The sequence below is a fragment of the Panthera pardus genome, unplaced genomic scaffold (genome assembly GCF_024362965.1).
Source record: "Panthera pardus isolate Hobbes unplaced genomic scaffold, ASM2436296v1 HiC_scaffold_24, whole genome shotgun sequence".
NCBI lineage: Eukaryota > Metazoa > Chordata > Mammalia > Carnivora > Felidae > Panthera > Panthera pardus.
This window is the reverse complement of record NW_026526810.1, coordinates 10,261,006-10,283,525: the sequence shown is the minus strand read 5'-3', so window position 1 is coordinate 10,283,525 and position 22,520 is coordinate 10,261,006. Positions and strand designations below refer to the sequence as shown.

General features: G+C 47.7%; 2 protein-coding genes across 7 annotated transcripts in view; one reads left to right on the top strand and one right to left on the bottom strand.

The window, feature by feature from the left end:
• Nucleotides 1–5,908, top strand: part of TTC23 (tetratricopeptide repeat domain 23) — a 105,567-nt gene extending 99,659 nt beyond the window's left edge. For all 6 annotated transcript variants that reach the window (XM_019460133.2, XM_053888757.1, XM_019460136.2 and 3 more), the window contains 2 exons: nt 4,437–4,519; nt 5,375–5,908. In XM_019460133.2, the coding sequence (XP_019315678.2) occupies nt 4,437–4,519; nt 5,375–5,474 (183 nt within the window). In that variant the 3' untranslated portion in view covers nt 5,475–5,908. The remainder of the gene's footprint in view (nt 1–4,436; nt 4,520–5,374) is intronic.
• Nucleotides 5,909–7,980: 2,072 nt separating this feature from the next.
• Nucleotides 7,981–22,520, bottom strand: part of SYNM (synemin) — a 28,580-nt gene continuing 14,040 nt past the window's right edge. The window contains 5 exon segments of the mRNA XM_053888756.1: nt 7,981–11,447; nt 11,449–11,864; nt 11,867–12,698; nt 12,700–14,630; nt 18,309–18,379. Of these exon segments, the coding sequence (XP_053744731.1) occupies nt 10,920–11,447; nt 11,449–11,864; nt 11,867–12,698; nt 12,700–14,630; nt 18,309–18,379 (3,778 nt within the window). The 3' untranslated portion in view covers nt 7,981–10,919.

Sequence of the window (22,520 nt, the reverse complement as noted above, 5' to 3'; positions counted from 1 at the left end):
TTTCACTATTTAAAATTTTCTGAATCAGGCTCCTGGCTCTGAGCTGTCAGCACAGAGCTGACGCCAGGCTCGAACCCACAAACTGCGAGATCATGACCTGAGCTGAAGTCGAACGCTTAACTGACTGAGGCACCCAGGCGCCCCTCACTATTTTAAAAAGGTAGCTCTTGAAAACTATTCCAGCTAGTAGGTGAACCATTCTTTCCTGATGTGGTGCCTGGTATGGTGTCCCTGGGCACTGTCATCTAAAGGAGATTAGGTAGGGGCTGAGGACCCATTTCCCTCTCCTAGTTGGCATCCCTTTACATCTCTTCTCGCTTCAGCTAGAACTGGGGGCAAATCTCCTTAAGGAGGGTAAGTTGCCTTAAAAAAAAAACCAAAATCTATTAATGCCAGGAAGAGAAGAATCTTGACTGCCAGGGTCTAGGGAGTAGGGACGGGGATGGGCTGACCTCTCTCTGGGCTTGATTATTGATTATGACCTTGTCTCCTACCTCCAGTCTCCCTACACACAATTTCCCCAGGGACAATGACCAGCACACAAGGTCTGAAATGGAGGTGGTTAGTAGAACCAGTGAGAATTGGTATAAGCACCGTCAATTGCCCTGTCCTTGTACCTAGGAATCTGAAAAAGTTAGCTAATAGTATGTTTTTCCCTGGAGAATGAGGGGCCAGAGAGAAGCTTCAGTAACCCAAAGGGTAGGATGGATATCCCTCCTGAGTTCTGGATTTCGGAGGCCCTCTGTTAAGGCAGGGTAAACCGAGACCTCAGACCATCTCAAATAATGATTATAATGTCAGTAAAATGCTAATGTCTCGGTGAATGAACTAACACGGAGACATCAGCTCATCTCAAAATGAGCTGCAAGGGAGGTACTCGTAGATATGTAAACAGAGAAGGCAGATGAGTTTAAAATGAGACCTGATCTTTCACACGGAGTTAAGGTATTTCTGGCCATGTAGGGGAAAATGAAGTCTGTCCTGGCAAGAACGTTAGCCCTGGACAGTGGCCTCTCACTGCCAAGCATGAATGAGGGGAAAGCCTGCTTGCTTCCTGTTTTCTGTCCCTGCGTGAGCACCTCCCTTGCTGGACCCTGCTTGGAGACGCCCCCAGGCTTCCAGCAGCTGGGAGCCACGTGGGAGAGGAGGGCGGGAAGAGTTTACATCAAGTGTCCTGGGTGTTGGAAACCTGTCCCCAAAAGCAACACAGAACTTTCTCAGAGTTCCTTAAGTTTCCCAAGTTCACAGCAGTTTATCCGTGGATTAAAGCAGAGCTGGCCCAAACCCATGGAAAGAGCAGCAGGCCAGGCCAGGGCCCCCAGTGCGGATTCCGAAAGCCTGTGGCTTATTTGGGTGGAGGGGGTGGGATTTTGGAGCATTTGGATTATATGCTGAATGGAATGACAGAACAAGTTTGCTACTTCCTTGGTGTTACATAATTCAACAAAGAGTGAAGGTCTGTTGTTTCAAAACAAAACCAAAAAACAACAAAAAAACCCCAAAACCCCGTCCTATCTTCGTCTAATAATACCTCTTTCCTCCAGAAGACAACCACAGTCTCAGATTCCAGAACCACATTTTCAATTCCTCAGATTGAACCAAACATTCAGTCGGTTTTGATATTTTCCACATCTTTTAAAGACAAAGCATGTTGGCTGCTTGCATTTTAATTTTCCTGAAGACCTAAAAATGGTTGGCAGATCAGAATGAATAAACAGTCTTCAGTACAAAGTCCCCAAAGCCTCAGACTTTTTTTGACTCAAGCTGTTACCGTGTAGAAAAACCAATTCAATATTGTAAAAATGTAAAGTATTTCAGATATGCAGAAAAGCATGAAGAATGTAACCAACACCTTTGAGTTCACTGTTCAATATAAGCAATAAAACATGTATGGGTCTATACAGTTGAAGTCCCCACTACTAGCCTTCCCCACCCCGCCTCCAGATAACTGCTATCCTGAATTTGGTATCATTCCCACGTTGTCGTAATTATTTTACTATGTCTTTACTATTTTACTATTTACTAAATTAATTTACTAAAATTATTTTGCGATCTTGTTATACATGCTTCTTAAGCTTCATATAAATTATATGTAATATGTATTTTAATAATATGTAATATATAATAATATATATAATGCATTCAACTGCAATTTGTTTTTTCCTCTCTATAATCATGAGATTCATCTATGTGGCTATATGCGCATCAAAAATTTGTATATCGTACATGTACCTATCCATTACTAAATATTGCCAAATTGTTCTAAAAGTGGTACCAATTTCAACATCCACTATCAATATATAAAAGAGTACTTGTTGCTTAATACCTGTGATAAAGCTTGGTATTATCATTATCAGACTATAATTTTTGCAATTTAAGAGCAAAGGAACAATGCCCTTGAAGTTTTAGTTTGCATTTCTGATTACTAGTGAACTTAGGTGTGTTTATCAGCCTCTTAGTTTTCAACTTCTTTGAATAATATCTTTTGATTATTTTCTATTGGTAGTTTGTTCTTTATGCGTCCTTAGTCCTAATCCCCTCTCGGTATTGTGCAAATATTTTCCTTCATTGTACTTTATACTTTCCCTCCTTGTACTTTACTTAAGGTGAATTTTGGTGCATAGATGTTTTGAATTTTAATACAGTTAAATCATATCAGTCTTTTACTTTTGATTTGCCTGGATCTTGTCTAAGAAATACTTCCCTATTGCAAGCTGATAAAGATAAACCTCTGATATTTTCATCTAAAAGTTCCAAGTTTTCGTTTCACATTTAGTTCCTCCGTCTGTCTAGGATTGATTTTTGTGTTTGGTATGGGATAGGGACCCATTTTCTTCCATTTGGAAAGCCCATGACCCCAGTTCCATTTACCGACTAGTTCAGCTCTTTCCCCTAGACCCTTCAGGGCCACTTCTGTCATCTATCAAGTAGTGGACTCTCTGCCATGTTCTACTGACCTCTTTGTCTATCCCTGGATGAAAACCCCACTGTCCTAATTACTACAGTTTTATAAAAGGTACTGATATACAGTAAAGCAAGTTCCTCCACCTCATTCTATTTTAAGAATCATTTTGGCCATTTGGGGGCACAACTTGCATCTTTATTCTTTCCTTGAGTTTACCCTGGTCTGGTACAAGTAACCAAATGGTAGCTCAGTAAGCAGAAGGGAGAAATCAAGCCAAAGCTAGCCCTGGATAATACATAAGCTCAATATTTAAGTCCTAGGTAAATTAATTCCTAAGAAATTACTGTGTAGTAATGAATATAGAAAGCCCATATAAGATAGAGCATGTTTTTACCAAAAGACAAAATAAAACAAAAAGCAAACAAAAAAATTTAAAAACCTTCCTGAGCAAGGCTCATTTAAAAACCGAAACTAGAGGGGCGCCTGGGTGGCTCAGTCGGTTGGGTGTCCGACTTCGGCTCAGGTCACGATCTCACTGTTCGTGAGTTCAGGCCCCGCATCAGGCTCTGTGCTTACTGCTCAGAGCCTGGAGCCTGTTTCGGATTCTGTGTCTCCCTCTCTCTCTGATACTCCCCCGTTCATGCTCTGTCTCTCCCTGTCTCATAAATAAAACGTTAAAAAAAATTTAAAAAAAAAAAAAAAAAACGAAACTAGAGACCATCCCTGGTCAATACCAATGTTCTTGCCTTTATTTTCTAAAAATGCTACTTTTTAAGAAATTTTTAAACCTGCCTACCCAAAGGGGGAGAGTCAGGGATTTTTTTTTTAATTTTTTAAATGTTTACTGATATTTAAGAGAGAGAGAGAGAGAGTGTGAGCAGGGTGGGGGGGGGGGGGGAGGTGGGGGCAGAGAGAGACAGAGACAGAATCCGAAACAGGCTCCAGGCTCTGAGCTGTCAGCACAGAGCCTGACACATGGCTGTAACTCTAGAGCCATGAGATCATGACCTGAGCCGAAGTAGGACGCTTGATAGACTGAGCCACCTAGGTGCCCCTTAATGTTTATTTATTTTGAGAGAGAAAGAGAGGAGTCAGGGGAGAGGAGCAGAGAGAGGAAGAGTGAGAATCCCAGGCAGCCTCCAAGCAGTCAGCGAAGAGCCTGATGCAGGGCTCGAGCTCATGAACCGGGAGATCATGACCTGAGCTGGGATCATGACCTGAGCTGGGATGCTCCACCGACTGAGCCACCCAGGCGCCCTTATGCTTATAGTTTGCATATAGCTCATCATAAGGAGTTGTGTAAAATAGTGTTAAAACTTTGCATTTATTTTCTGGATCCCTCAGAGCATCCAAATTGAAGGCCAGTCTGTCCCTGAGAAACCCTGAGAAACCCTGAGAATGCACCAGTTCTGTCAAGCATGGGCCTGTGGATGAAGTATGCTTTATTTCATTCAAGGGAGACTTCATTTTCCTGCGAAATGCTCTCAGTGACATTTTTATAACCTCATGATTACTACTTGGTGTTCTGCAGTGTCTTCAGATTCAGACCCTCTTATATGGAGCACAGGACAAGAGGACTCTGGCCACCCAGCAGACAGTGGATGTCCTGTCCAAGTGAGTTGGCTTCCCCTTGCACTGTTTCCTTTGCCATTCAGATCTCAGAGGAAGCTGGTTCTGTAAGGTTCTGTGGAACTTTCCATGGAAAGTTTTACTAACTGACTTCCCATAACTCATAAACTATGCAACACCAGTGATTCCTTTGAAAGCCCAGCTGTCAAATATCCCTCTTGCCCAGATACTAAGAAAAGATTGGCTCTTGAATAATGGCAGAAACACACTGGGACTCTCCCTCCTGCAGACCAGGGCCTGCGGGTCACCTCCCTTGCTGGCAGGCGAGGGCACAGTGCCCTGGCGTGGCCTGCTGGAGGCCTGCCTTTGGCTTCCCTTTGCTTTCAGCGTGCCTGTCAGGACGGCGGCCTGAGAGCCCTCTGACTTCACCTTGAAGGCTGGCCCCAGGTCTTTCCACTCCCTGCTGTGGAGAAGCCGCCCCTCACAGAGCCAGTGTGGCCCAGAGCCTGTGGGCTGACCGCCAAGGAAGGATCATGGAAGCACCGAAGGCGAGGAGACAGCCGGCAGGGGGCGCTCTCTCAGAGCCGTCGGCCCGAGCCGGAGGCAACGTTGAACCCTGAGCCCGCCAGGGCCTCCAGCCCAACCTTTGTGCTTGTGCTCTGCTCTCTGAGCCAGCTAAGGGTTGACCCTCTCAGCTCAGGGAGAAAATGGTCTCAAGGAATTAGAACACGGGAGAAAAAAACCTTGGGATTTAGGTTGCTGTGCCAGGATTCTCTTCTCCTTGGCCTTCCCTCCCCAGACTCCTTCGCCAGCTGTTAGCTCAGCAGCAGCTGGGCTTCTCTTCAGAGCAACAGTGGTCCAGGGGGCAGCACGCTCACCCCACTTTCTGCTTGTTTGCAGGGCCCCTGAGGTGGCCGCGAAGACCCGGCAGGCCCCGAAAGCCAAACCGGCCTTCTGCACCAGCATGCCAGGGAAGGTGCAGCCCAGCGCAGCGGACTGAGAGCCCCACCCCTCCCCCAAAGAAAGCTTGGGTCGGGCCGGGTGCTGACATTTGGGGTGCAGTATAAACCTCTCCGACTAGAAGGTGGGATTCGACAGATTTTTCCGGGCTGTTTGCTCCAGCATGCAACAGAGATGTCGCGTTTTGACAGCGGATGCCCTCCAGGGTGCTCTGGTGCTTCTGTAAAGCAGATTTCTTTTTCACCGTCCAAGTGGTTTCTCTTGCAACAAAACTTTCTACCCAGCAGCACGACTGTGGCTGAAAGGCTTCTCTTCAAAAGTTTCAAACTTCCTGTGTATGGAAGTGGACCCAACATCTGGCCGTACCTATGTATGCCCCTCGCATAGATCTGGAGTCTGAGAGCAAATGCTGGCCAAAGCCCTTTCTTTCTTGTAGGAAGATAATAGGGATGCAGAATAAAATGCTAAGAAGAATCTCAGAGGTGCTGGGTTGGTATGTTTTTCAAATGCAGGCTGCCTCAGAGTTCTTGGAGCCTAGAGGGACGCGAGGAAGCTTCTCTTTACTCCTACAGCCACTGAACGTGGCTAAGCACCCTGCGTGCACCGGGCCAGTGCTATGAACTGGGGACCTGACAGTAAACAGGACACACTGTCCCCATCCTCTCAGACCTCGCCAGCCAACATGGATGCTAATTACTAAACATGAAGTGGCAGAACGAGTTGGTAACAGAGGGAAAGAGCCCAGTACAGCAGGGCAGGGAGTAATGGGAGTAAACGGGCTGGAGGTCAGGGGAGGCGGGTGTAAGGGAATGAAGACAGAGGAGTAGGGGTGAGGCCAGCGGGGAAGGGCTGCAGGAGAGGGCGGCTGACTCCTGGGGCCTCTACTCCAGGCAGGAGAAACATGGCTGCCCTCTGGAGGTTCTTTTTGGAGTCGGCACAGCCCTTGGCCCCGTGCTCTCCCAGCTATTTCCCCAGGTTCAGCATGTGAGGTAGGGAGGGTGGAGTGGACGAGCACTCACATCCACAATGGTCTTCAGTCTCCCGCAGGGGAGGCCATTGCCCCTCAAGAAGGGAAGAGCAGAGTGGGAAGTTTTGAGCACCTTTCTCCATGGTGTCCACAGGAGACTGGGTGCTGGAAGGAGGTAGAGTACACAGTGGGCGGGATGGGCTGTGGGCAGCATTGTTCCTTCTCCTTCCCACACTCATCCCACGACCGAGGCCCAGAAAGGCTGTAGGCTACTGCTAAGATGCCAGCAGGACGCAGCACGGGCCCCTTCTACTCTAGTGCCCAGTAGGTGCTCTGGTTCCATTTGTGCAGGGTGGAGAGAGAGAGGCAAGGTCCCTTGTCCCTCTTGGAAGCTATGGCAGCTGACCACACAGGCCACCCCCACTCGTACCCACTCATCCCAGGTGGGATGAAGGCCATGTGCAAGCTGGAGGCATGAGACACAGTCACTACTCACCAGGTATCCCATCTAGTCGGAAGACACAGGTTCCGACATGGATGGTAGAATAAGTATTTTAAATATTTACCACGTTGGGAGTCTGCCAGGGACTGAATGTGTGTGTACCTCCAAAATTCATGAAGCCCTAATCCCCAATGTGAATGTATTAGGAGGTGGGGCCTCTGGGAGACGAGAGTCCCGTGAATGGGATTAGTGCCCTGATGAGAAGAGACACGAGACAGAAGATCGCTCTCTCCACCACGTTAGGTCTCAGCAGGAAGACCGTCTGCAAACCAGGCAGAGAGCCACAACCGGGCATCGAATCTACCAGCATCTTGATCCTTCACTTCCAGCCTCCGGAACTGGGAGAGAGAAATGTCCATTGTTAAAGCCTCCCAGTCTGCAGTACGCTGTCATAGCAGCCTGAGCAGACAGCCCATGCTAGGCTTTGGGGGAAAAAAGTGAATTCTGATGTTACTTCTTCCTGTCTTTCTTGGAGGATAATATCTTGCAATCACAGAAACTAAAATATATTTTAAAAAATTTAGTCCCCACCCCAAGGAAAGAATGAATATAGGAATGTCCCACCCAAATGTCTCCCATCTATTAAATGTGTGAACTTCAACACGAGAGAAAGACTATAGATAGTCATGGGGAGGGGGTGGTAAAAAGTTAGACAGGTAAGGGTACCTAATAACTATTCCTTTGTCTCAATCTACTGCAAGTTTTTCAAGCACCTAAGAAACAGCCAGGATTAACTAACCACTCCGATTTGCACTCAAAGTAACCATTTTGGTGTGCCGAGGACGGTCCTGGTTTTAGCACTGAAACCATGTCCCGGGGGACCCCTCCATCCCAGGCAAAACAGGATGGCTGGTCACCCTACTGACACTAGCCTTCCAGGCTGTGATGACCACGTTCTTACCACAAACTGCCCAGTCTATATTTGAATATGAGCCAGCTGGTTTTTGCTCTGTCTGCTACGCTTTGTAGTTTTGTGTTAACAGTATCAAGTTCTGATTTGGGTAAAGGGCCAGAACTTTCCATACATATTCTCCCCAGTGATTCCGTGCAACATTTAAAAAAAAAAAATCATGCATGTAAAACACATAGATGCTTTAATTAGAGCTTAAACAGAAACCACAAAAACACCTACTGGAAAACATTCATTCTCTTTAGGAACAATGTGGAGGTTTTTTTTTTTTTTTTTCCTTAGATTTTTATTTTTATACATTCTTGTGACATTTCCCTTTGTAGGGAACAGGAGCTTAGAAAGATGAGCTTTGTAAGTGATTCCATTCTAAATATACATTTGAAACAAATGATATCAAAACAACCAGTGGGAAGGTGAAAAACATTCCATTAATACTGTTTTGTCTATACAACAGCAAAAATTGGTTCTGTCCCAACCCACAAAGTTGATTTCTATGGTCTCCAGAGCGACTGGTTTTAAAGGACACAGAACCTTCAGGCGACCTTCACAGTGTGGAGGGCATGCCTGCTCCTGGGTGATCCAGAGACTGAGTAACCAAAGACAGCTCAGGAGTCCATATTGGTAAGTACTCTTGGCAGGATGCTTCTTGAAGACATGTGTTCTAACATGGAAATATAAATTAAGACCTAAGATATTTTCCAAAGAGAGGTGGGTCATGATATTAATAATCTGTCCCTGTTAGCACTCATTCAGAAGATCACAAGGCAAGAGAGGGACATTAAAGTAAGCCCACTCAGACTCACATAACAGACTCCCCATCCTCAGTCTGTGTCGCCATCAAAACAGTAGGCTGTCACCTTGACCAATAAATCACTTCTACAAATACCATTACCAATTACAGCTAACATAAAATCGCCCATCTTTGACTATATGAGAAACAAGAAGGCTTTGTTTGCCAAGCCATCACCTCTGTACCAGTCTGTGACAATTACTAGTTCATTTGGAAGATAGCAAAGGTTTAAACTTGCAGTTCAACTTTTTCTATACCCCGATTCACAGTGTTTGTAAAATGGATCATCCTGAAAACTTGGCTGCATTTCTCCTCCACTTATTAAGAAAATGCACTCTCCCTAAACTACCTGCTGTAGCCATTTCTAGGAGCTGAGGGCCACTGTGTGACATCCCCCCTCCCCCCACCGAGGGAAGACCCTCATGCCATAACCACCACCCCCAACATCATAACCCACTAGAGGATGGCATTACCTCCAATCACTATTCCTCAGTGTCCTACTGGCAGTTCTAGGATTGTTACCGGAAGTACAGTTTAAACAATGTTATGTGCAAGCAACTAGTTTGGATTAAAATAATACTGTGCTGCTGGAGAGGTAATTTCTGTGTGCCGCTACCTTTAAAGACGAAGCCTTAAAAGCAATACCCTTATGTAAAATAAAACAAACCCAGTAAAGCACACTCACTCTTTCTAGTACCTTCAACTTCACGGTGTGTACCTGCACGTCAGCATCCCGTGGCCCGCGAGGGTAGGGCCTTTGCCTTCCTCCAGGGCCCCTCCTGGGTGGTGGGCAGCAGGAGAGGCACCCAGTCCCTCCCACAAAACATCTTATCCTATGTAACATTAGTATTCTCTTCCCTGGGCAAAACACCCCAGCTGTAATGATTTCTGTTGAAAATGCAAAAACGGGGGCGCCTGGGTGGCTTGGTCGGTTAAGTGTCCGACTTCGGCTCAGGTCATGATCTCACGGTCTGTGAGTTCGAGCCCCACGTCGGGCTCTGTGCTGACCGCTCAGAGCCTGGAGCCTGTTTCAGATTCTGTGTCTCCCTCTCTCTCTGCCCCTCCCCTGTTCATGCTCTGTCTCTCTCTGTCTCAAAAATAAATAAACGTTAAAAAAAAAAAAAAGAAAATGCAAAAACGTCCTCGAGGTTGGTTGTCATTTTGCATCACCCAGACTTCGGTCCCTTTAGCGGTGCGTTGCAAGGCCTTCTCTGGGAGGCACAGTCCACCCTGTGCTTCCAATGTCACGGCACAGGATCATCTGGCAAGCCAGGCTCTAGCTTGAGCATCATCAGCATTCTCTTTACTGTCTTCAGGGTTTGCCTCCCGCCAGTAAAATTAAATGTGTAGACAGGGCTAAGGGTTAAGGTATGGAGAAGCTTAACACTCTGGCGGGAGCTGGCTACTCCAGAACTTAGGTTGTAACAAACAAGAATACTTAGACTGTATGCTACTTAACAACCCAGTGCTGTGAGAAAGGAAATACAATAACCCATTCCCAACAGTCACTTTCCCTACACATAAGCCCAGGGTGGGCTTCTAAGAACTTACACGAACATAGCAAGCGTGTGGACTTAGAATATCAAATGGGCTGAAGCTATCCTCTCCATAAACAAAAATACTATATATTTTTTGGAGTTCTGCACATAGAAAGCAATTCATTCAAGTCTCAAAGTGAACTTAACTTTTTCCTAAATTTAGAACCATTTAGGTTTTTTTTTTTTTCCACTTTTATCTTTTATGGAAGCAATCTGCTTCTTTCCTAGGATTTCTTTTTGAAAAGACTTGGAAAAGTGACAAATGTACGCATTTTTCCTTTTAAATGTTAGTTGATTATTTCATATTAGCACATGCAAATAAAATTTACTCTTAAATATATTACTTTAATCTTGTTATCATATAGGCATCTTACTATATTGTTACCGTTTAGGCATTTTCCCTATAGAGAGTTGATTATAACTTCAAACAGATGTGAGGCATTTCCGTGACCAGGAGCAAAATTGGTCGAAACTGTCTCAAGCAGTGGAGAGAAAACTCCAGAAAAAGGAACTTTTAAGACTAAAAAGATAAAAAAAAATATTTGTGTCAAAGTTCCAACTCAAAAATAAAATTCAAATGCCTTCGAAGGCATGAATTCATTTGACACCTTTACAGATTATAAAGTAAAGTGACATCGCCTGGAGCGCTCTTTGGAGAAAGTAAGAAAAGTGGGGAGGTCTTCGTAAAGACTGAGCCTCCCTCCTTCAAAGAAGTAAAGGCCTCTGTGTGTTACTGTGTTACCAGATAAGACACCACTGAAAACAAAATATTTGCTTATCAAAACCAGCGGCCCTCACTCTCCTCCTCCTGACTGTCTAGATAGAGGAGGGCAACTTTCTTTTCATCCGAAATCACCGACCTTTGGTCTACCATCCTCTGTAGCTGCACCGTCTTGTCAAACTCAGCCTGCGCCTTGCCCTTTTCCCCGGGGACCTGGTGTGCATCCCCGGAAGAGCCCTGAAAGCTCACGCTGGCCACCCAGGCATTCCCACTGCCCCCGTCTCTCCAGGCCCCACGGTCAGGGGCACCACGAGCCGCTGCTTCCGTCCCTGCGGGGAAGAAGACCGTGGTGTCTTGCGTCCAGCGGGGGCTCGCCTCCACGTGACTCATGTCCATCTGAAAGGTAAAGGGAGAGTCTCTGGGGCCCCGTGCCACGTGCCTGAGCACCCCACTGCCGTCTGCCAACTCGCCTAGCTCAGGGGAGCCCGCTGAACCGGCAGGTGCAAGCGATTTGGAAACGGGCTCGTGGAAGACAACCCGTTCAGAGGCTGTGGTCTCTGCGGGACCCAGACAAATGTGCCTAAAAGGCTCTGCTCATGCCCGGTGTCTCCTCTGCCCCTCGTGCATCTCCCACACTGGCCTCCTGAGGCCACTGGGAACTGGCACTTTGGAAGGTGCTCTTTCCGGTCATCAGGATCTTCCCACCCACAGCGGAACTACGTGCAGCCTGGCTCATGTCTGCCGAGCCCTCTCCATGGGCACTGCTTTCTGAGTGGCTGAATTCCCGGGGCAGGGGAACTATGTGCCCAGTGGTCTGATGCTGCTGAGCCCAGACCGTGACCTGCCTGACAGATGTGCCGTCCCCTGACCACTCTTCAGTGCTCACGGAAGCTTCCCTGATACTCAACGCCCTTCTGTCTGGAAGGGGGGCTCTGAACTGGATCTGCTCCCCAAACCCCTCTCTGGGGCCCACCTGAAGGTCCTTTACAGAAGTCTGGGTACGGACTCTTCTGTTTGAAAATAATCACCAACCTTCCCCGACCCAGAAATAGGGCCCTGAAAAGTAATTTCCCTTTTAGCATGAAACTGTTCGGAGCCAAACACACTGCGCCTCCCCGCTGTGTCCATATCTGTGGACAGTTCTATCGGGCCAGGCTCTTCTGTGCCCCCTGCCTCCCGAAAGGCAGGGACAGACCTTTGGAAGAAGACTTCCTGGAACACTTGACTTTGATCAGGACTCAGGGTGAAGTGCCTCACAGACCAGGTGGCTCCTGGTGAGCTCAGGGCCGGACTTAGGTCCCCTTCCCCACTTACCTCCACCACTTGTGCAGTGGGTCCTTCTCGTGAGACTTGCTCAGTCCTCCAAATCCCAGTGGGGTCTACTTTAACACGCCTGACAGACCGGCTTACGTCCTCTACCACGTGTGACTGGGCAAAGCCCCTCGGGCTGGTGACTTCTACCGTGGCTGACACCGGACCCGGGGAAGCGACCTGCTCCGTGCCCTGAGAGGCCCGGCTGGCATCGCCCTCCTCACCGCCGGGGCGGTACAGTTCCTGGGTGGCCCAGCGCTTGAAGCGAAAGCCGGCAGCCGGGGGCTCCTCTGCGGTCTCCCCGTCTGGGCTTCCAGGCGCCGGGCTGTGCCGCCTGGCCAAACTGTCTCGTACCACTGACTCCACGGTTTTCTCGATTTCACTGGCTTCGTCTTTGCTCAGCTCCTCCAGGTCTAACTGATCGGCATCCACGGTTCTCGAGAGGTTGACTTCGGCAACCAAGGTCACAGACCTACCCCCGGAGGTGTGGACTTTCTTTACGTCGACCGAAACGTTCTCGGGCCCCGCCCTGACCCTCTCTGGTGAGAGCAGACAGCTCTTCCTTCATGCGCTCTGGAAGGCTCTCTTCTAGCTGCCCAATAACCTCCACCAGCTGGTGTCTGGGCTCCTTGAAGGATCCCTTAATGGACGTGTGGAACTCAGGTGGTATTTTAATCTCCTTCTCAATGACTGTGGGCTCAGCATGAAATTCACCACTTCTAGCTTGTTCCTTCCAGTGAGTATAACCCACCTCCTCCTCCACAGAAGGTTCTGAGATGTCCAACGGCTTCACCACCTTCTCCCCCAGCCCATCATCCGTCTTTATTCTTCTCCGAGTCCCTGGCACGATTTCATCTTGCCAAGAGTACCTGATGGTGGACTCTTCTTCAATGTGGATCTGCCCATACACCGAGCCCTCGTCTCTGTCCTGCCCCGCAGGGTGCTCATCTGGGGTCGACACAAAATAACTCTGCTCTCCCTCTGAGTCACCCGCCTCCGTTACTTCTTCGACGTGAGTTACATTCTCTTGGGGCTGCTTGGTCTTTTTATGCTGATTACCTGAGAACATGATGTCTGTTTCTCCATAACCTTCTTGCTCCTCAGCCAGCCCCTTGGAGCCCGGAGACACATCATCAACCTCCTCCACTTCGAAGGGGGTAGAAAACTCCTCCGCCTTCTCACCAGCAACATAGCTCACGGGCTCCTCAATGATCTCCACGTTGACCACCCTTGCCCTCCCCTCTCTTCCTTTCAGACCAAGGTTGATTATGTCTCCTATCATCCGCTCAGCCGATTTTCCTTTCAGGTCCACCTCCTTAACATCCTTGCTCAGAAGATAGTCCAGGCCAGCCTCGTCTGAAATATCCACCTCTTCGGTCAGTTTCGACTCCACGACTATCTCAGTCTTTGTTTTCCTGTCGCCGGGAAGCTCCTTCCTGTCCATGTAAGTGACCTTCGTGTCCGGAAAAGAATTAGCAGATGTCTCTGTATCAGGAGACTGGGTAAACTGCTTCAGGATACTGGAGACGATGTTTTCGGCTATGGTTTCGGTCGTGGAGTCGCCCTTCGGGGAGCTGGTGGTGTCGCCGCGGTCCAGACTGAACCTGGCCTCCTTCTTTTCCATGCCTCTGCCTGCACCGTCACGAGCATCCCCCTGGAGGGGAGTCTGCAAACCTTTCGGGGCCACCCCTGGTGTGCTATCCTGGGAGACTTCTAGACTGATCGGTACCTCTCTTTCTCGAACACTCTTCTCCTTCGCCGACTCCTTCCCTCTCTCCTTTTCCCTCATTTGCTGGCTTTCTCTTTTTCTTGCTTCTTTATCTAACTTTGTCAGCTCTTCCCACCTTAGATTCCTCTCCTCTGAAGCCTTCTCTTTGGAATCAAACACCTTCTCTTCCCACTTTGTTTGGATGGCACCTGGCCTGTTTCTCTCCTGCTCTCTCGTGACATTAGCCCCCGTCTTCTTTTCCACAAGGACGGTTCTCTCACTTGACCACGTGCTTTTGGAAGCACCTGTCGACACATTGTCCTGATAGGGCTTTTGGGCAAGGGTGGGCTCTTTGGCTACATTAGCAGAGGCGGCCTTTGTACCCGCGGTTCTCGGTCTTTCGGGGAATGTTTTCGCTGGAGCCTCAGTATCCCTTAAAAGACCGGGCACTGGAGAGAAAGTTCTGACGCTGGCTTGGCTGTTGGCAGGTTTTTCCTGAGAGTCGGCAGTTTTGCCGTCAGTTTTCTCCCACCGGGTAGTGGTTAGGGAAGAATATCCCGAGCCTAGGAAGCCACTGCCCGCAGCACCTGGGACGGCGGGCCGAGCTCCGGGCTTTGCCGACAGGTGAGAGCGCTGCGCCAGGCTGTGGCTGAAGCTGGCCAGAGGTGCTTTCCGCCTGGGAAACAGATTTCGTTCATTTTCCCTCTGCAGCACCGTGCTGGCATACTGATAGGATGTTTTTCTGAACTCTGCAGAAAACGACAGTCATCATTACCTCTCTCATCTTAAAGGCATCACTACAGGTCAAATCCCATCCCATCATCATAAATACAAACTATTATGGCAGAAAGGGCATTTACAAATGAGCTATTTTCCACCCCCAAATCATTGATTTTGGTAGTTTAAAAAAAACCCCTTACAATAAAATGTAGCGCTATGCACCACAGCACAACACTTTGCTCTCGTTGCTGATCTTCAAATATCATCCACCTTCACAAACATCAGCAAACGTGAGCTCGCGCAGCTCGGCACGTGCATTCGAGAAGCTGGGTGCTAGTCTCTGTGGATTAAATTTCACAGTACCGTGATAGTTTGGAAACATGCATTGCTGCTTTGTTGACAGCCTGAGTTTATTTTACTTATTTCCGTGGAGAAGAGAGCTTCATTACTACAAAGTACGAGATCACTCCACGCTAACTGGCAGTCTCTCTCCCCCATTTAATATGCTCTGATTTGTCACTGGTTTCCATGTTGGGCCAACAAGTATTGACGAGGTTAACTTTTTCTAAAGCTCCCTGGCTTCTTCTATTTTTATACTTCTATTTTTTTTCTTTACAAACTGTCCATTTGAAAGGGAGCCAGAGCAGGAAGCTGACCAGTCACCAACACTACAGTCTGTTTTAATGTCCTGATCCTGGGCTCCTTGCTTTGCTCCGGATGGTCCACAGAGGGTGCTTACCCTCGGGGATGTCCAAACTCCAGGTGGGTACCTGCTCTCAGGCATAGCAGCTGGTGGGTTAGAATGTGGTCAAGAGCACCGTCCACCCTGAGAGCGCCCCCTTGTGCCCACCGCACCCCATCCGGCTGAGCCTAGCAAAGCCCACTCTCCACCCTTGATCTCCCTGTCACATCAGCCAAAGCCAAGGGCCTCTTTAGGACAGAGCTCAGGGTACAAGAGAAAGACCAGGCCAGGACATTTTCTCCAAGATTCCTCCTTTCAGGTCAATATACTGATCTTAAACAGAGAAGCCCCAGGGGCGCCTGGGTGGCTCAGTCGGTTAAGCGGCCGACTTCGGCTCAGGTCACAATCTCGCGGTCCGTGAGTTCGAGCCCCGCGTCGGGCTCTGTGCTGACAGCTCAGAGCCTGGAGCCTGTTTCGGATTCTGTGTCTCCCTCTCTCTCTGCCCCTCCCCTGTTCATGCTCTGTCTCTCTGTCTCAAGGATAAATAAACGTTAAAAAAAATAAATAAATAAAAAATAAAAAAAAAAACAGAGAAGCCCCAGAAGATGAATCCCTGGGAAACTGCAAGAACCATCTGATCTTTAATTAAGGTTCACCAAGAAATATGGAAGATGACAGACTGGTTTTAGGCTGTCAACCGAGTGTGGGCAAGTGGCCAGAATTATTCTATACAATATTACAAAAGAAACATAAATGTATTCATAAGTATTGATAAATTCACTATCTAAGAACACATCCGTACATTTATTCAGTGAACAGTTAACTGCGTGTATATCACACAGGACACACAACTATCTGGAAACTCAAAGCCTATTAAAAGAGTTCACAACTGGTCCTCTTTATTCTAATGCTACTTTCTTTTAGCCTAATCCATAACTGCTAAAATAGATTTAGTTTGAAAATACTGTCTCTGTATCCTTTAACAAGCCAGATGAAACAATCAGTGAATGAAACAAGTTAACAGAGGCCCCCAGTAACCCTCCTGCTGAGTTCTCCCTAGGCTCCAAGAACTCAGCTAGTCAAAGATTAGCAAGCCCTGGCCCTCAACTGGTGGTTCTTCTCAAAGTGTGGCCCCAGCCCTTTTCTCCTCTCTCCCTTCTAAGTGATGTGATGGACTTTCAGACTTAAATAGCCTCAAGTAAAAAATCTAAGTGACTGAAGTAAACCTTGAAATCTGGTGAATAACATCTTTGCTTTTTTTCAACCTTACTCTCAAAATCAGTAAGTAAACTTACTGGATATTGTCTAAGACCCAATTCCTACCAGTCACAGACACCTGAAACCAAAATTATTGTTCTGAATCAGTGACCTTTCAAATCTGTGAATTGCCTGCTGTTTTTGAAAAATAAAGATGGAAACTATTGTTTTTTTTTTAATATGCCATCTATCCAGACTGGCAGTTAACTAAATATTCTCCTGACAGATGTACCAAATATATGCATTCCCAATTTGCCATGATTTTGAATATGGTAATACTCATGCAGACCGAAACTCTGCTGAATAAGGTATATACTAACATACTATAAGTAATTTAATCTGCCTTGCTTAGCCAGAAAGCCCTTTAAGATTCTATATGGCTTTTAAGCTTTTCTTTTTTCCTTTTTAAAGTTATCCTACAGGTTTCTTAGGGCCTTTCTAGTGAACACTAACCTGTTCATTGGTTCCATAGCTACAGGAAATATGACCTTTATTCTGTAGCTTTTGGCCTCAATCAAGACAGACCTTAGGGCACCCAGTGACACCTGCTACCCATGTCAATCTGAGCTGCCCGGGCCAATGCAGCTCAGTAATACAAATGGTATAACCGTTCCCACCTCTGCCCCCATGGGCTAGCGAGTTCCAGAGAGCAGACTACTTGCCGTACAAAGTAATACCTCCTGACACTTGTGTTAAAACTGTAAGATCTACCCTATGACTCAGCAGTAGCACTGCTAGGAATTTCCCCAAGGGATACAGGAGTGCTGATGCATAGGGGCACTTGTACCCCAGTGTTTATAGCAGCACTTTCAACAATAGCCAAATTATGGAAAGAGCCTAAATGTCCATCAACTGATGAATGGATAAAGAAATTGTGGTTTATATACACAATGGAATACTACGTGGCAATGAGAAAGAATGAAGTATGGCTTTTTGTAGCAACATGGATGGAACTGGAAAGTGTTATGCTAAGTGAAATAAGACAGGCAAAGAAAGACAGATATCCTATGTTTTCACTCCTATGTGGATCCTAAGAAACTTAACAGAAGACCGGGGGGAGGGGAAGGGGGAAAAAAAAGTTACAGAGAGGGAAGGAGGCAAACCATAAGAGACTCTTAAATACTGAGAACAAACTGAGGGTTGATGGGGGGGAGGGGGAGGGGGAGGGGGAGGGGTGGTGACGCGTATTGAGGAGGGTACGTGTTGGGATGAGCACTGGGTGTTGTATGGAAATCAATTTGATAATAAATTTCATATTGAAAAAAAATCAAAAAATAAAAGGGAAAAAAATAAATAAAAAATAAAAAAAGATATATATCCAGAAGTGGGGGGGGGGGGGGGGGGAACAACCTGTAAGTCTTTGGTCCGTAAAGGGTGTTCCTTCTGAAGGGTATGACAAACAAGTCCACGTCCACTGTCTCCTCACCCTTCACCCCTCCCACCTCTCCATCAGCACCCCCCTCCTCCCCACTCACCACACTGGGTAGGAAACGCCCCCAAAGTATTGGCTAGATGAATAAATAAGCTTACTAAACACTGTCCCATGCATTCACACTTACATTGCTATTTAAACCACAGCCTATCAAATAAAATCTGGCTGGTACTTAAGAGAGTCATGAATGACACTTATCTGAAAAAAAAAAAAAAAAAAATCATACCTAATCCCAAATTCTTCCTGACAAATGATGCCTTACTATTTAACCATGGAATCAATCTGTTCATATAGAAAACACCCTAAAATTAAATATTTAGCTTTTCTTATATTTACCTTGTGGCACGTTTTCGATGCGCTCAGTCAAGATCAGTATCTCTGGATTACTTTCTCCTTCTAGTAAGGCTCTGTAAAAATTAAAAAAAAATTCATCAGGAAGTAAAAGAGTGAGAAGTGCTGCTGTAAGCCGTAGTATGTAGTATCTGGTCCATGACCACAGTGTCCCAGTGTCACAGGACTTGTGTCTGAAGATACTGCACCACAGGGATCGAAGCCCACCTCAGTGGGCCCGGCTGGATAGAGCAATGAACATAATGTGGGGTGAGGGCTACAGACATTCTAGAAAGCCCTTCCAAGCCCAGGACAAGGAAAAGGAGGAGAAGAGACATGTGGGCCTAGGAGTGGGGATCAGGGGTCTGGCTTGTCTGGGAAGCGGGGACAGGCCCATGCACGGCAGATCTCCCCAGGGCTAAAGGGCCCCAGAATAATCATAACTCCCACAGGGGTCTTTCTGGAGTCACACGTTGGGGGTCGACTAAGAGCAGAGCAAGGACTGACACTGGTTTGTAAATAAGGCAGCCAGAATGCATTTATGGTTTTTACACTGGGTGTCCTGGGGACATCCTGGAGAGAAAAGGGAAAACAAGAGATGGGAAGCGGGCAGGTAGAGGAGGAAAAGGACAGGCTGCAGACCACCTCTCCACCGTGTCATCCAGAGAAGCATCCTGGTCTCTCCTTTAATGAAACAGCAAAAGGCACTTGATTGGGTGATTCCTTTGGCCACATCCAGAAGTCTAAAACTGCAGTGTCTTCAGTAAGCTGTAACTCAGAGCCCTGGGGGAGAACGGGGTGTCAGGCTCTGGGCCTGACACACCCGGCATGCTGGGACAGGTCAGCACCGGGATGACAGTCACTCAGAGAGACCCCGAGGACGCTGACCGCTGCGGCCACAACAGTTGTCTTGGTTGCTAGGGCAATGTGTGAAGTCACTAATGTCAGTTCCAAGAAACACACTGTATATGGCAAAGGGCAACCAGAAGCTGGTCCCACTTGGAAATACTGATATTACCACTGAGAGCTGGGCACAAAAACAGAGGAGAGATGCCAGATCCGAGCAGGGACTCAGTGGTTCAGGCAAACCAGCGCCAAGTTCTATTTCCACTGATTCAAATGTGGTGATCCCCGTAAGTGCGAGAACCCCGTGGGCAGGTGGGGGATGGCCAAGGAAGAGCCCCCCTCCCCCTTCAGAGGAAAAAAGCAAAGACAAGCGCGAATGGGATCCCACTCAAGGTGTACGCGGCAGGGGAGGGGGTCTGCCACCGAAGCAGGGACTGAGGTACACACTCAGGAAGATGAGGGGCCCAGTCCAGAGCCCCAGCCCGTCCACTCGGGGCAGAAGCCAGGAAAAGGGACACCAACCCGTTAATCCCACATCCTCATGACCAAGCGTTTTAGGTTCCAGGAGGAGTCCGGGTCAGCAGAGAACTCAGTGACAAGGCAGGGCAGGGGGCTGGGTGTGTTCGGGATAAAGAAAATCCTCTGGGGGATAGAAATAGCTTCGCCCATCCCTCAAAGAGAATGCTTTTGTTCCTCTCTCAGGAAATCCAAGCGGTCACCAAACTCTGACTGAGTTCAGGACCCTGAGGGGGAGGCTATGGTTACCGAGGAGCAGGCACCAGTCACCTGAGGGGGTCTGTGTGGTCACGTGCTGGTCACCGGCCCTGGCTAAGTCTGGGCACCGAGTGTGGCTCTGACCCTCATGAAGCCCTCCTAGCACCCCCCATCCCGCCCCACACAGGGCCAACAATAAGCATCCGGCTCAGAGGTAAGAGCACTGGAGTGCGGGCAGAGTGTCTTGTCCAAAGGCACACAGCTCACCAGTGGGGAGGGTCGATGCAGCCCAGGCGCCCATCATCCCTGCAAGCTGCTTAGACCTTCCTGCCACGCCTAAGACATCAGTATTTCACACACATTTTCAAAAGAACAAATCCTGCAGACAGACCCTCCAGAACGTATCAATGAAAGCATATTCAACATCTTCTGGTGACTTTCATCAAAACGCCCCGCCAGGGCTCTCCCACAATGAAGCTTCTTCTGGGGAAGAACTCAGTCGTCCTCTCAATGGCTGGCTCCCGGAAGGCAAAGCGATGTGTCACCTTCTCCGCCTGAGTGTCCAGCGCAGAGTCTTACAGGCACAGTTAAGGGACTGTCATTTAATTCACACCTTAATTAACAGACACCTCTCCTGACACACACAGAGTCCTGCCCTGTGCCAACGCAGCTCACAGGACTCAAAGGACAGAGGCACAAACAAACTCTGCCGAGGAGACGCCAGAAATTTCCTCAAAAGCTCTAAAAAGAACATTTTTAGGGAAAAGACTCCTACAACTTTAAGAAAAGGGTAGAGCGTTCTCTGGTTATTTCGAGAGCATTGGAGGAAAACGGCCGCCAAGCCGTGGTGACTGTGAGAAATGCCAACCCCCTGAATCACGAGCTATTAGTGAACATTTTATACAGCCCCGCAGGCTGGCAGCCTGTTAGAGCAGGAAAATAAGCAAACATGTGCAGGAAAACCAAGTCCCTGGCCTCATTAAGGAGTCTGAGACAAATCCATAGTGCGTAAGTGAGCTATAATGTGGCCTCTGGCCAGGCTCCAGGCCCTAATAGACCCCACTGGTCATCAGAGCCAGGCCCACGGTGGGGGCTCTCTGGCCGGGATAGATTATCCTAATACAATTACAGGGCACGTCCGCTATGATTCCTCACTGGGGGCACAAGGCACGCCTCTGTCCGCAATAAGTGCGGACAAGAGTGAGGGAAGAGGGACAGCTGGAAGATGTTTCCAGAAGTGATGCCAGTGGAGCCTAGTGGGATGGTTCACAAAGTGCTTCCTGGCTAAGTGTGGGGGGGGGGGGGCGGTGAGGGGAGGCAAAGGGGACAGAGCTGGGGAAGGAGCCTCAGAACTGCCTCCCTGGCCTCTAAGATCCAGAGAGGGTAGGGGGCTGCCTGCCACGCTGACTGGACTCAGGGCTGGGTGCAGGAGAGGGAGGCAGAGACAGAGGACAACATGACCATCCGCACTGGCAAGGCTCTGCCCCACACTACAGGTGTTTTGTGGAAGGTCACACTAGGGCCATGCTGCTTCTGGTCATTCCCTCTGTGCTCAGTGCTAAATCACGTATCAAAGGTCCATCCATCTGTTCTCGAGACTAGAAAAAAAAAAAATCAAATGATCGACAGAGGGGCCAAGATTACTAATAAAACAGAGAAAGGAAGGAAGCATAGGGAGTGGTTGATGGAGAAACTTCCAGAGTCGGGCTGTGTGGATTCAAATCCTGGGCCTGCCACTTCCTCATTCTGTGACCTTGGGCAAGCTACTCAAACCCTCTGTGACTCACTTTCCCCATTTCAGAAACAGGCAGCATTCACCAGTGTGTGGTGCCGGTAAACTGGAAAATTCTCACAACAACGGCAGTCACAGAACAGGTGCTCAGTAAATGTTCACAATCGTCATCATCTTCTACTGACCTGAGAAGACAGCTAATTTTCAGTTAACTGAAGCAGCCCAAGAGGGGAAGAGTTTCTGGATAACCTACGATCCTGGTTAATGAAGGGTAACCCGTTTCTTCAGTGACGTGGGGAAGGCTAGCAACCAAACATAAGGGTCCATCCTTTCTGTCTCCTCTCCCCGAAACTACAAGACATCATGAACTTCAAAGATCTCACCTAATAACTGGCTAAGTCTCAGCCACGTGGTTGAGTTTTATGACACGTGGTTATAAGTTTTCAAAAGAGTAGGATTTAATTTAGAAAAACTAAATGTATTCCTCCAAGAGCTTGAGAAATTCCAAAGGACTGTTTTTCCTTTGAACTGGAGCACGCAAAGGGATAGGTAATCCTAAAAAAATAATACAGCAACCAAAAATATCATTACGACGATGAACTTGCCAATGGCAGGAATTATCTATATTGCTTTATTAGCGGTCCAAACCCAGAGACTGAATATTTATTTCCCCCATTTGAAACACGCTGTCTCTGCTGCCATTACAAAGAGGAAACAGGAAGCTCGCACGTCCCCGCTGTGCAGACATACAAAGAACATGTTTTGACTTTGACGTTGTTGTTTCCAACCTAACCTTTTAAAAAGGACTTTGCCTGACAGATCGCAGGCAGCAAATCTTTGCATTACATGTTCATATGTAAAGCAAGACTCCCTTCAGTATTTTTCTTTTGAAAAATCGTCTGGCCCTGCTTTCCATTTCTCCAAGC